A 13,680-nucleotide genomic window follows, 5' to 3' on the forward strand; every position below is an offset into this window, starting at 1 on the left:
GAGTATTCATTCGCGAAAGGTTCTATTGATTCGAGTGATATTTAAAAAACGAAATCATTGAAGTATACTATAGTTTGTTCTTGGTATGAAGATGGTCATACTTTGTCGTATCATTTCAGATGACGGTGCATTTGAAACTACGTTTTTCAAGGCGCCACCTTCAACAACAGTCTACCTTGCTGCGGATGCAACGAGGGAGTTTCACTGTTTCCCTTCAGGCCGGTAAGAATGTCATTTGAAAGCTAACTTTAAATTTATTTGATGCGATTAGATAGGTACATTATCAGAGCAGCACAATGCACCAGGCGTTCCTGGTATACCTGGGCGGGAACTGGGATAAAAAGCATAAATAAGAGAGGGAAACTTCTTAATATCGCGCGAGACGGCCATGTGAATTTTCAAATATGTTCTCTTGATATAGCCCGATGTATTTCATTTTGGTCATTTGCTTCACGACTGAGGGTCATTTGTAGGAAGACCGCGATGATGTCGATTCGACGTCTGCAAATGCTGCTAGTCTTCAATTTGCGATGGTGTACGGAAAATAGCGATGTTATATAGTATTCTATTTTTTTAAAAAGGTCGATGTTTAAACACTTTTGTTCAGGTAACCTCAACGTACCCTGGTAGTGCATATATTCATTTAGTTGTTTGTAGGTTCTCTCCTGTGCTTCGAGGGTTTTTCGGGTTCTCCGGTTTTCCTCTCTCTCAAAAATCAACTCCTAAATTCCAATTCGATCATAGAATGAGGGCCACAGATTTGTTAGCCATTGGCTATTAATAGGTGATCGTGATAAAAGGACAGTTAAAAAAAAAATTTTTTTTTTAAATCTTTACACAAGTGAATATAATAAATCTGGCGCGCTCATTGATCACAGTTGCCTTCTTCTGCTGCTATAGTTACCTGTAGGTAAATGTAACGCGCATGCGCACGCTCGTTTGTCGATTGGTGCTGCTTGCAGAGATAAATAAAATTTGAACCCAAAAAAATCTCTCTCCGTTATATAAATATAGCAGCATAAGAATCAATCAATCAATCAATCAATCAATCAATCAATCAATCACTTTATTAATGTGTCGTTCTGCTACCTTGCCACAAGTGAGCATACTAATCGGGGACACAAGAAATAAATTGTGACCAATGAGAGCGCCGTATTTATTATATTCACTTGTTATATTTCAATCAACATTGCAGTTCACCAGTGACCCTGATATGGCTTAAGGACTCTACTCCAGTCATCTCAAACAACATAATTAGGCTATATAATTACAACCGTACACTGCGAATCAATACCGCCGACAGAAGTGTGGAAGGAAAATATAGTTATAAGACTGAAAACCCTGATGGAACGAGAACTGAGTCTGGGATGACTATTCGAGTCATAGGTAAGTATTCCAACAAACCTGTTTAGGGAATCACGGATAGCGCAGTCGTAGTACACGCGACTCTAACCTCTGGGGTATCAGGCTCAATTCCATGACTCTGCGTCACATATGGTCTCTCCCTTGATTCGAGGGATTTTTCCCGCAAATTTTCAAATAACCCAAATTTCATAACACACGCGTACGCGTTTCTTCTTTAAGGCCGGTTTAGACGGTACGATTTTCGCCTACAACTATCGTATACAACACGCTCGCGTCTGTCGTAGGCGAGTTGTAGGCTTGATTTACACGCTACGACTCGAGTTGTAGGATGGCGCGAACGTGTTGTATACGATAGTTGTAGGCGAAAATCGTACCGTCTAAACCGGCCTTTAGAGTTTCCCGCATTCTCGTAACCAGACCCTTCTCACCAAAACATCGAAGGCCCTGGTAACACACTAACCGGAAGGATTCTTGGTAGTCAGACATGCGCATGCTCCACTTATTCTAACTTCCGGTATAAATTTAAACCTTTATTTTTTTCTTCAAGAGCAAAACAATCAAGCTTATTTATATATTGTTTATGGAACCGTTTATTTGTCTGTGATTAATATTCTGAAAAAATGAGCAATTTAGCAAGACTCTGATGTATATGGTAAATTATTCAAAACTCAACCGTTGACTGTAAAATCAGCTAACCGGAAACAGTTGATTATGAAAAAAAAAAAAAAAAGAAAAGAAAAAAGAATGAAACCAATCAAATTGAAAGTCGATTTGTGCGTTAACAGAGCCTTCGATTTTTCGTTAGAAAGCTGAGAAGGGTTTGGGTACGAGAATGGAGTTTCCCTCCATATTCACAGGTCTACTAGAACGCTTTGGTGGAACGGTCGCCCCCGTCTTTTTACACCACTGCGACAGTAAACCGAGAATTATACTTGAATATACTTGAGAATACTTGTCATAGCATATTGCACGATAGTGTACCATTCATTTCTATTGATAATTGAACAAAACTACTTTCCAGAGCCAACGACAGCGAAGTATTTTTTCAATCAAAAGGAAACAATCACTTTAGATTGTATGAACATCGCACAACCCTTGAACTATCCTGCTGTCTGGTATTACAATGGAGTAACTGTGAGCAGCCTTATCAAGTACGAAAATTTACATTATTTTTCTGTTCTTCAATACATTTTTCATTCGATATAAGTCAAATCAGACCTCACCCTTTTCATCCATTGATATTTTCATACTCTTGTGTTTTCTTTTCTATGTAAAATAACGCTCGTCTCATTTGTTTTTCTTCAGTTCAGTGTTTCTCGACCGTGCGTCCTTTCATCCAAACGGTTCGTTCACCATCAAATCAGCCGAACCACGTGACTCAGGAGTATTCCAGTGCTTCGTCGATGGAATTACAGCAAGTCATCACTACATTTATGTGATTGGTGAGAATGTATTATAACATGACATTCTACCGACATTTTTCAATTTTTCTATTTTCAAAAAATTGCGAAAATTTTAAAAGTTCCTTGGCTTGAAATATGCGACCTCCGACATCAAGACGAACGCAAAAATATCGTGTAATTTCATGCTCGTTTCACGTCATATGAAAAAAGTGGTCTCTCCGTCTTTCATCCTTTGAGGACCTTGAGTATATATATATTTAATATGTTATCTCGCCGTTTTTGATTAGTTAGGAACGCGTGCTTTATGGTATCACATAGCACGCGTGCGCACTTTGTATTTTATAGAAGAATTTAAAAAATACTTGTTGTGCTCCAATAAGCAATTCCTATTTTAAAATGTTCTTTTAATGGACTACTTCGACGATACGGTGGCCATCTTGCCAGGAAGCAAAACAAAAGAAAGATGATGGAAAATATATAGAGTTTCGCGTGTGTTTGTCTTTCTTTTATAGGTAAAGGTCATCGATGTGCCGTCTTCTCTTGTAGTAAGCTGTGAGCAAATGACGACATTACTTTAACATAGCTTTATTTGCCCCTGGATGCCCCATAATGCATCACGATCTAAGATGGTTGCTGTATCGACGAAGTAGGGAGCGCACAGAGGGGTCAAAGTGCACAGAGCGCGTTTACATTTTCTGTTTCTTCACTGGTCTCTCTCTTTCATCCTTCTAGGAAGCTAACTGAATATATTGTTTTACAATATAGGTGCACCTCTACCTCCTGTATCTTTAAATACCACCGACTGCTCCAAGTTCACTACCACACTCTCCTGGAACATAAAACCTGAACCAAAAATCCCAGTCTCCTCATTCATCATTGAAATAGGGAACACCTATGAACCGAATGTATTCAAACAAGTCAAGGAAGTGAAAGACCCGAATGCAAGACGAGTGGGAATAGAGGAACTAAGTCCATGGGCAAATATCTTGTTCAGAATGAAGGCTATCAATAGTCTTGGAAGTAGTTTATCGAGCAGACTGTCCAATTCGTGTATAACTTTATCCTCCAGTAAGTCAAGCAGATCTCTTTACCTTGTACGTAAAATGTCTTATTCCCCTTTGAGACCACGTGTCTTTTCCTTGATCAGAGTAAGATTGTTTATCGAAGTATTATGATCATCCGGGTGGATGTAATCCTGAGAAGGACTGGTTGATGGGACTGACGTTTCGACAACCTGAGCGGAAGTCATCTTCAGAGTCAGAATAAGACTTTTCGTTTGTGCCACATCCATATTCATGTACATGTGTTTTTTCACCGATAAACAACGAAATAATACACAGAAATATGAAAATAAGTGAAGTAGGTTTATTTATTACATTGTCATTATTATATATTATTATATACCTTATCCTGATTAGAGATTGTTTGGTAGGGGGGAAAGCATGGAAAAGGTACCGTGCGTGTCGTGTCCTATTTACGGTATCTACACTAGATCAGAAATCTAAGGAATCTAAGGTTGCTATATGGCGGAAACTCAACATTTTTTGATAAATTATTAATTTCTTCTCGTAGAACCAACTAGTATTCCTGAAGGCTTAAAGGCTGTTCCATTGAAGATAAGCGGTGGAATAAATGTTACTTGGAAAGTACGTAAATCGCGACCGTCAAGTGTTACAATTATATCACGTGACACCATCACGTTACATCACCAAAGTGTCACGCGTCAGCATAATGTCACGGTATCATTATCATACCAAGTGTTACTATTTTATCGTGTGGCACCATCATGCTACGTCACCAAAATATCCCTTGTTAACCTCATTTCACGTGTCAACATCATACTAAGTGTTACTATTTTATCACGTGATACCATAATGTTACGTCACCAACATGTCACGTGTTAGCATCATGTCACGGTGTCACTAATTTTGCTTGTCTCTCAGTCCTTTCCCAAGATCCAGTGGAATGGTAATAAGTGCGTTATCCGAGTTTACCACAAACTCCACAACATATCTACATGGACATTATCACCAAAAAACACCTTATGTTCTTCAACCACAATTGACGTAGATAAACTAGGAAACTATCAGCTTATTAATATCAAAATACAAGTGCAAAACGAGATCGGAATGGGTCCGAATAGTTCAGTAGTTACGGCGTATTCAGGACAAAATCCTCCGAGAGAAGCTCCAAAGAATTTTAGAGTTGTTAGTGTTACTCCGTACAGCATTACACTGACCTGGGATGAACTGCTGATCCAGGGTGGTTCGGTGGACGAGTACATGGTAAGTATATGGGTAGCATGGGTGGCGTTCGCGGCTAACGCGTCGTCTTTCACCGCTGTGAGTCCAACGGGTCGGGTCTCTGGTTTGAGACCTGAGGTCGCCACATGTGAATTTAGTTTGTTTGATGTGTTGTTCTCTCCTATGCTACGAGGGTTTTCTCCGGGTTCTCTGGTTTCCTCTCTCCGTCAAAATCAACATGTGAGCTGAGCGTCGTGTGCACAGAATATTGAATAAAGTGGTAGTGCGTGTGAGCGAAAAGTCCCCAATTAGTGCGAAAGCAATAGAACGACTAGACTTAAATAAAAATTTTTAATTTTTAATTTTATATAAACTATATTGTAGACTCCAATTATTCAGTCTATAGCTTCCTATGTATATATGCAGACGTACTTAAGACTGTTACGCAAAGTCAACGATAATGATATCTATTTATATAGCGCTCTTTTCCTTATGCATATGTTCAAAGGCGCTTTACGATAGGTTGTGAACAAGAGGTTGTGAGTATGAAGGTTCCTTGACGTCCTCAGTGGTTCTTTTACGTCCCTCCGATATTATATATATTGCCTAGCCACTTGAAGGTCTAACCATTTGAAGATGTTATTATAAAGGCAGCACCTTCTCCTCAGTTATTTCTTGAAACCACGACCTCCAGCACAACAGACCGTCGCTCTTAGCAACTGAGGTAACCGGATGGCAAGCAACTTTTTTTGGGAGAAAAGCGTTGCGTGACGACCATAAGAATGTCTGCATAGGTGGCTGCTCGAGGCTGGCCAAGAGCAGATTGGTTTTATTCGACTGTCAAACGACACACGGTCGCGGTACGGAATTGAGAGCCTTTATGACACAATAACAACGCGCGGAAGATAATTTCCTTAGACAAGACACATCACGTCACGTTTCTACTAGTAACTACAATAACAACAAGGAAAATATATATGAAATAACAGAATGAAATAAAAATATTTTAAAAAGCTCTTTATTCAATAAATTTATTCGTAGCCGCCCATTTATTAATAAATCTTGCATTTTTTCTGTTTAATAAGGTAACATACCGGCTCCCACAGCAGTCAGCGAGGAAAAAACGTTCTCTGGATCATCCAGAACCAAATCATGACTCCAGGAGATCATCCATGAGATCAAGACGTTTAGCACTTCATCAAATGAGGGATTCTCGTAGTGCGCGACATTTGTGTTGCAAAGAATCACTTAATTCAAACTTCCGTGAAATATCTGCAAAAGACAAGAGAAGATTGTTTCTAGCAAAGATTATGAGTTCCTTCCCAGGAGCAAAACACAAAGGCAAGCGCATCCTTCGCAGAATCCGCCGCGTCGTACTGATACCGCAAGGCGATCCCTTATTTCTAAGAGTGAAAGTTTCTAATGCAACTGTGCATGGGTTGTTGCCCTTTACAAGTTATTTGTTTTTTGTTAGAGGCGTTAATAGTGGTGGTCTCGGACCATCCACGGAGATAACACAAAAAACTCTAGATTCTGGTAAGTGAATTAAAAACGTCTTTATAGATAGAAATGGCAGAATGCATCGTCTTACAAATGCATGCAGGGAGAAGGGACTCATTTAATTATTAGTTTTCTTATCATTTTGCAGTTGATTCATCCTACATCATCACTATGGTTGTAACAAGTGAGACGTTTACATCAGAATATGAAGACAAGACATCACTGAAATTTAGAAATCTAAGTGATACCCTCACCACAGGGGTAAGTAATATGTACTTATTGACTGAGTGGGAGGGCCGTACGGGAAAATATTTGGCTCAAAGCGCAGCGAGGTCTGTACAAATGACCGAGAGCCAAATATTTTCCCGTACGGCCCGACCTATCTCAGTCAATAAGCATTTTATCATATGACCCTCACGAAAATAAAAATAATTAAAAAAAGAAAGCGCGCGGATTCGGGCAGGACGGGTTTTTCCGGCCCGCTTACGTCGCTTGCGAGTAGGGCCGTACGGGTCATATGATAAGACTATTTACTAACACTCACCACAGGGGTAAGTAAGACTATGTACTGATCCTCACCACAGGGGTAAGTAAGACTATGTACTGATCCTCACCACAGGGGTAAGTAAGACTATGTACTGACCCTCACCACAGGGGTAAGTAAGACTATGTACTGATCCTCACTATATTTTTCAGATACGACGTCAATTCCAGCAGGTGAAGAGGCATTTTTGGATCAGATCCTTGGATCTACTCTTATTTAGGTACGAATAAAAACCTACTTTTCCCTGAATTATTTTAAGAATAGAGAATATAAATGATGATGAAGATATTGAAAATAAAAAATAAAAAAGGTTAAATATATTGTTTTTGTTTTTTTTTCTCGTCAGTAATGGAAGCGTAGTTTCTGAGTTACAAATGGTGGCTGCAAACCCAGACCGACTAGAGTTTGAAAGGCCTTTAAGGGGAGAGATTATGAAAAACTATTTTCCTAATTATATAATAGATCCCAGTAAAACAAGCATCGAAAAGGAACTAAGTAAGTAATAGAATATTGGTTGCTTGCGAGAAGTAGGGCAGGGCAGGGCAGGGGCAGGGGCAGGGCAGGGCAGGGTCCAACAGGCTTGGAGGCAAGCAAACAAACGTCTTTGGCCCTGCCAGAACTATAACAGCCAAAACTTTGGATTAGTACTGTATTGTACCCGTGATCTATTTAATACTAGTTGATGGTCTTCATCGTAATTTGATCCGTAATTCTTGTCAACGACCACATCTTTTTAGCTTCATATGCAAATTCAGATCACATGACATCTTGAGTATTGTTCTTTTATGACGAACATTAAAATATTTTCACATGGAAGAGTAAACTCCCAAGAGTAGCATCACATGGTCAGAAATGCTTGTGCACAACAAACAACGAAGCTACAATTATCTTTGTAATACATAAAGAATGAGTGGCCGTGCTGTATATCAGATATATCGGATACAAAACGGACACGAATACTGTATACTACTTATCAAACGTCTAGGTTAGTTCCTTTGTGTTTCACTAAAATTTTCAAAATTAGAGTGAATCTGGCCAAGAAAATCCAACTTAAAGTTTATGCAAATGAACACAATTTTGTATCAGATTTACAACACTCTTCACGGTCGTGATTTCTGTTGTGTTTTCCGATGTAAAACATGTTAGATCTATTTAAAGGGACACAAGAGTACAATATGTGGTTGCATAACAATCTTTAATGCTCACGCATTCGCACACATACGATCACACTCGATTACGTCATAGCTTCATCCGGGAATCCAGGATACTACAAAACAAAGATTGGAATTAAATCAAACTAATAATTATTATACTAACTTTATAAATACGCAACCAGAACAGCATTTGACTACACTTCATTTTTTCTCTTAGCAACCTCCCGCATGCACGCTTACCATATCCGTATACTTTTATAGATCTTACAAGACCCAACGTCTCTGTGTCGAACACATCTCCATATCCTGGCGTTACAATCGAGTTTGAATGCTTGGCAACGCGTGGTCCTCGCTCGCCTGTCTTTAGTTGGTTCAAAGACGGGATACCTGTGGTTTTTGATGTCAGACATAAATTCTCTTTGGACGATACGAAATCGATTCTAACCATTCGCAAGCTTAGTTCAATCGACAGAGGGAATTACATGTGTGTTGTAAGGTAAATTATACTATTTCATTTTTGTTCTATTTCTTTTAGCCGACCATGTGCAGATATCGACAGCACTAGTGCCCAAACGACAACAGGAACGACAAAGAAGATAATACGACCACGATAATTCCGACAACCTTGATAACAAAAAAGCAAACAAACAAACAAAAAGAACAACAACAACGGATTTTAAAAAAACAACAACATTGACAGCAACTACTGCTGATATATCACTAAAAACAAAACTGCATTGGGCTAGAAAAGCAGCTACGTAGTACATTACCATTAACGTTGAGGGTTTTATTCCCAAGTATGATAAAACAACTCGCGCGCAACTTTTCAGAAGAGGTGATATACTAGTAGCTCTTCTCTCTATTATTCTACTTCTGCAGCGCAACAATATATATTATATCTGTCGGTCCTTTAAGCTAGTTAAAGGAACTAACTGAGAGGTTTGTTATTGTTGTAGCAAAGGCAATCAGAATGCATCCTCTTCAGTATTTCTCAACGTTCTTCCAGTCATTACAATAACTCCAATGACTTTAACCAAGAATGAAGGTACGTAAAATGAGTAGGAGAGGCCAAATAATGCGTTCAGGGCAGCTATAGAGAAAACAAGGCGCGTACGCGTTTGAGCATCATTAAACCAAGCTAAATTATTCACTTACAAGTTATTGTTCTATTGCAGGCGACTCGGCCACATTCTCCTGTAAGGTTCTTTCAGGGAATATTACTGGAATGGATCTAGTAATCATTAATCCCTACATTAGTCCAGCTAAAGAGGTTGGGCGAAACTCCGTTACCGTGAAGGAATTACGTATTAGCAGCAACAACCTAATTGAAGTTTTCTACTACCAATGTATTTTGGTGAAGGACAATGACCTTGATAATCCTGTATCAAAAAGTCCACTTGCCAAGCTGACTGTTGTTAAACCAAGTGAGTAAAGTTGACGGACGCACGGACGGACGCACGGACGGACGAACGGACGGAAGGACGGCGCATTAAAGGGAATGGTCGTGTAACTTAACCAGCATACTGGTAGCACAGTATAAAAATTTATTTTATACTTAAATATTCGTAAAGATCGATAGGATATTTCAGTATGCATTATTTACAAAATGCGCAAGATCGCGTAATGCGTAAAGATGCGTAAACACGACAATTATCTGTGGTATTCTTACGCATCGTTACGCGACGGAAAAAAGATCCACGTAAAGACTCTGTAAATAATGCATAAGAGATTGAAAGAGATCCGTAAGACTGTTCTTACAGTGATTTTACGAATTAGAATCTTTTTTTTTTTTTTTTTTTTCCGCTTTACTTGGATTTTGTCCAATCCCTCTCTCCCTTAATGGAATTTAGGTAAGTATCAAATCTCCACTGAATACATTCAGTGTGATTGGTGCCGGAGGTTGATCCGTGGCCTGATTGCCATGGTAACCTCCTTGCTAGCCTTTGCTCGCCAGATTACGTAATGGATGACACCAAGAGAATATGAACTAGTTTGCATATATACTATCCATACCTCATGATCAGGTATATGTACAGGTAATTAAGGGTATTATTTACAAAATGCACAAAGAGGGACGGACGGACGGACGGACGGATGGATGGATGGATGGATGGATGGATGGATGGAGGGATGGAGGGATGAAGGGATGGATGGGTGGATGGGTGGATGGGTTTATGGATGGATGGATGGATGGATGAAAAAAAAAACAATTTAATTAATCGGTTAATATCTATATACTACGATCGATTCTCAGGTAGTTCTAGGTGTCGCACAGAAATTAAGGATAGGGTTACGTGGTTAACAACAGCAGCTGGTGAGACTGACATTCAACCTTGTCCTGGAAATGCCACAGGTGAACCTTAACTTAAATAAGAGCGAGTATACTAAGGCACTGCTAATAAACACTTCTGTTTATTGTAATGTTGTCCCATTTGAGACCACGTGTCATTCGCTTGAAAATAAGATTTTTATGAGTTGTTTCCATATCCATGTGACTTCTCATGCACAAGCCTTAAGCAACGAAATGATGATAACTAATGATAACAATGCAAGAGGTAGATTCTCTAGAAGCTGACACACATGTTATGACTTCCCTCTTATCCTTCAAGTGTTTTCTTTTAAATTGTTGGGTCTCTTTGTTGTTTGGGAGGATTTTATCTGGGTTCTCAGACTTTCTTCCCTCTGCAAAACCCAACAAGCTACATTCCAAGACCATTCCCGAATTAGATTGACTGATCATTCAAGCGAATTCGGAAAAGGTCTATTTGATCTGTGAGTTAGTCTGTGAGTGCCCTGACTTAGATCAGCCCAGAGGCTGTTTCCTGGTGATAGTGTTCATAGTAGGTTGGAAACAAGTAGGTTTTTAAAATGTGTCTTTGATTATCTTCTTTGATATCAATTAAATCAGGACAAACAACGCGTCGATGTATTCTAGATCAAGATTCCAAACCACGATGGGATGATGTCAATGTTGGGAACTGTACCTCAATCATCTTTCAAAATCTCCTTCTTGAGGTATGTATCTAATACTATCTACTACTAACTTACAGTGCTTCTCAATAACACTCGAAATATTCGTCACCTACAAGTAGGTTTTAGTAGACGTCAATCAAGACGTTTCCATAACATTCCATAGGCACGTGCTCTGGAAAACGTCATGTTTTTCAACGATGGCATGGAAACACTTTGAACGACGTCCACCATTGACCATAAATTGTACCATTCCGCGCGTGCGCGCAATCAAGAAGCACTGTAAAGCGTGTGGTATGAAACATGCCAAAGCACTGAAATGGCTTTTTATTGTCTTCACGAAAATCATCCAATTACAGAGCTCTGACCCCGGTCACATCAATCAATCAATCAATAATCTATTTAAACACGTATCGTCCAAGAGCTTATAAAGGTCGTTCAAAATACGAACGTGTACACGACATAAATAAAATGCCTCCCAAGAACAAACCATGATAAACCAATCAAAGCACCGACGATTTGAACACATAGTTATTTTCTACAAATTAGCGCGCGTTTTTGTAAACGAGTTAAAGGCGTACTTGCGCTAATGTTTCTCCGCTAGTTCCATATGTGCCCTTTATTCCTTGTTGAACAAATACAATTCAGCAAAACTTTATAAGTTTATTTTTGAATTGCGTCGTTGCAGGCTGAAGCTATCGTTTCAGACTATAAATCATCGTTGAATTCAAGTGCTTTGCTAGAAGAACTCAAACATATTACAACAACAAGTCCCTCTGAACAAATTCGCCTGAATGGTGGTGATCTGGATATCACTGCGCGTATCTTGAGCATCTTGGTCAACGACAGTAAAATTGATAATACTATAGACAACGACCAACAGAATTTTATGGAAATCTGCAGTAACATCTGGGAACCAGCTAACGCAAAGCCGTGGATACAGTTTGAAGATCAAAGGAGAAAGGTATTCATAGGGAGCACATAACGTCATAGCTGCCCTTTTGGTTGACTTTGACAAAATAGGGAGAGCCTATGTAGCAAGCAGTTGATGTAATGTTTCATAAAATACAATGAATCACACCTAATATAATAGATAGAACGACAATGTACACAAACAGTTTAGCATACATGAAAAGAAGCCGTACATTCATTTCTAGCCCCTGCCATTTAAATTTTAGTATTTTTTGAGATATTTGAGAACCCCTAATTTCTTTGGAGTCTAGCAAATTTTAACCATGTCAATCCCTCTGAGCCAAAGAGTATATTTTCTCCCCCATAGAATACAAGCACGTTATGGAAACGGTTGGTGATGACCGTTGATGAATATGGTCTCCAGCTCACCAATTATATAACTCTTGATAAAAACAAAGTCTTGACGACCAAAAATATTGTGATGCAAGTAGACAAAGTCGGTCTACAAAACAAGGTAAAAATTGGCCTTTTTCTTAATCATTTTTTGAAATTATTTGAGGTTAAATATGGAATCACATAGTTAGCGACAAGATCTAGAATATGATAAGGATAAATAGAGATTATATCACATGTTAAGAGCTTGATAGTATTCATTATTCATTATTCATTATTCATTATTCATTATTCATTATTCATTATTCATTATTCATTATTCATTATTCATTATTCATTATTCATTATTCATTATTCATTATTCATTATTCATTATTCATTATTCATTATTCATTATTCATTATTCATTATTCATTATTCATTATTCATTATTCATTATTCATTATTACCCATTTAGGGTATATCGTATCACTTCACTGATATGGTTTTTATTCACGGCTTTATCACACTGCGATATCGAACCTAAATGTGTAATAAAGAAAATCTATTGCATGGAACAGCGAAATTCTTTTATATGGAATTCATTTTTTTAATATATAAATAAACCGTTTCTTGTTAACAGATCAAAAAACAAGGCTTGAAATTTCAACACGAACAAAGTTCTATATTTCTACCTGCTGAAATATTCTCTGGCGACACACCAGATCATCGTGTCGTGAGTTTAGTTTACAAGACCCTGAATTTGGTCATGCGTCTACGGAATACAGCCAATGAGACGCAAGCTGGCAATGAAAATGACTTGGTAACACCTAATACGACCATGGTGACCAGTACTGTCCGACCAGAACCGACCGGAAAGCTAAGAAGCTATGTTAAAATTGTGGTCGAAAATAAAAAGGTAGGGAAGAAAACAGGGAAAAATTCTCATTTGGGATTGGAATTGGGAAGAGTATCTTTGGGCTTGTCTCCGGCGTTTATTTCCGGTTTCTGTACAATAAACTATAGTATCCGTCATCTCTCTATATACCGGATATTACTCCATCGTGGGTCTAACCCTCTTTCAGCTTCTTAATATTATCTTAATATATTATCTAATATACAGCTATTTCAAAAACGATTGGGGAATGTTTTTTCTGTATATTCGTATATTGCAGGCCTCATATTGCGCAGGCTGCATTTTCAAGTTGGTTATTGCT

At 38.5% G+C, this 13,680-nt stretch overlaps 1 protein-coding gene across 4 annotated transcripts in view; it reads left to right on the forward strand.

Annotated features, from left to right (window-relative positions):
- LOC116289351 (uncharacterized) overlaps window positions 1-13,680 on the forward strand; it is a 65,995-nt gene that overhangs the window by 48,044 nt on the left and 4,271 nt on the right. For all 4 annotated transcript variants that reach the window (XM_089033175.1, XM_089033176.1, XM_089033174.1 and 1 more), the window contains 19 exons: window positions 120-222; window positions 1,196-1,386; window positions 2,387-2,516; window positions 2,671-2,807; window positions 3,534-3,836; window positions 4,341-4,414; window positions 4,712-5,053; window positions 6,097-6,547; window positions 6,660-6,772; window positions 7,208-7,275; window positions 7,402-7,550; window positions 8,471-8,705; window positions 9,166-9,254; window positions 9,385-9,633; window positions 10,464-10,562; window positions 11,118-11,224; window positions 11,868-12,143; window positions 12,459-12,605; window positions 13,107-13,382. In XM_089033175.1, the coding sequence (XP_088889301.1) occupies window positions 120-222; window positions 1,196-1,386; window positions 2,387-2,516; window positions 2,671-2,807; window positions 3,534-3,836; window positions 4,341-4,414; window positions 4,712-5,053; window positions 6,097-6,547; window positions 6,660-6,772; window positions 7,208-7,275; window positions 7,402-7,550; window positions 8,471-8,705; window positions 9,166-9,254; window positions 9,385-9,633; window positions 10,464-10,562; window positions 11,118-11,224; window positions 11,868-12,143; window positions 12,459-12,605; window positions 13,107-13,382 (3,539 nt within the window). The remainder of the gene's footprint in view (window positions 1-119; window positions 223-1,195; window positions 1,387-2,386; window positions 2,517-2,670; window positions 2,808-3,533; window positions 3,837-4,340; window positions 4,415-4,711; window positions 5,054-6,096; window positions 6,548-6,659; window positions 6,773-7,207; window positions 7,276-7,401; window positions 7,551-8,470; window positions 8,706-9,165; window positions 9,255-9,384; window positions 9,634-10,463; window positions 10,563-11,117; window positions 11,225-11,867; window positions 12,144-12,458; window positions 12,606-13,106; window positions 13,383-13,680) is intronic.

This window comes from Actinia tenebrosa, unplaced genomic scaffold, assembly GCF_029948245.1.
Source record: "Actinia tenebrosa isolate PJP-AT-01 unplaced genomic scaffold, QUT_ActTen_1.0 PGA_scaffold1__47_contigs__length_23844297, whole genome shotgun sequence".
Lineage (NCBI taxonomy): Eukaryota > Metazoa > Cnidaria > Anthozoa > Actiniaria > Actiniidae > Actinia > Actinia tenebrosa.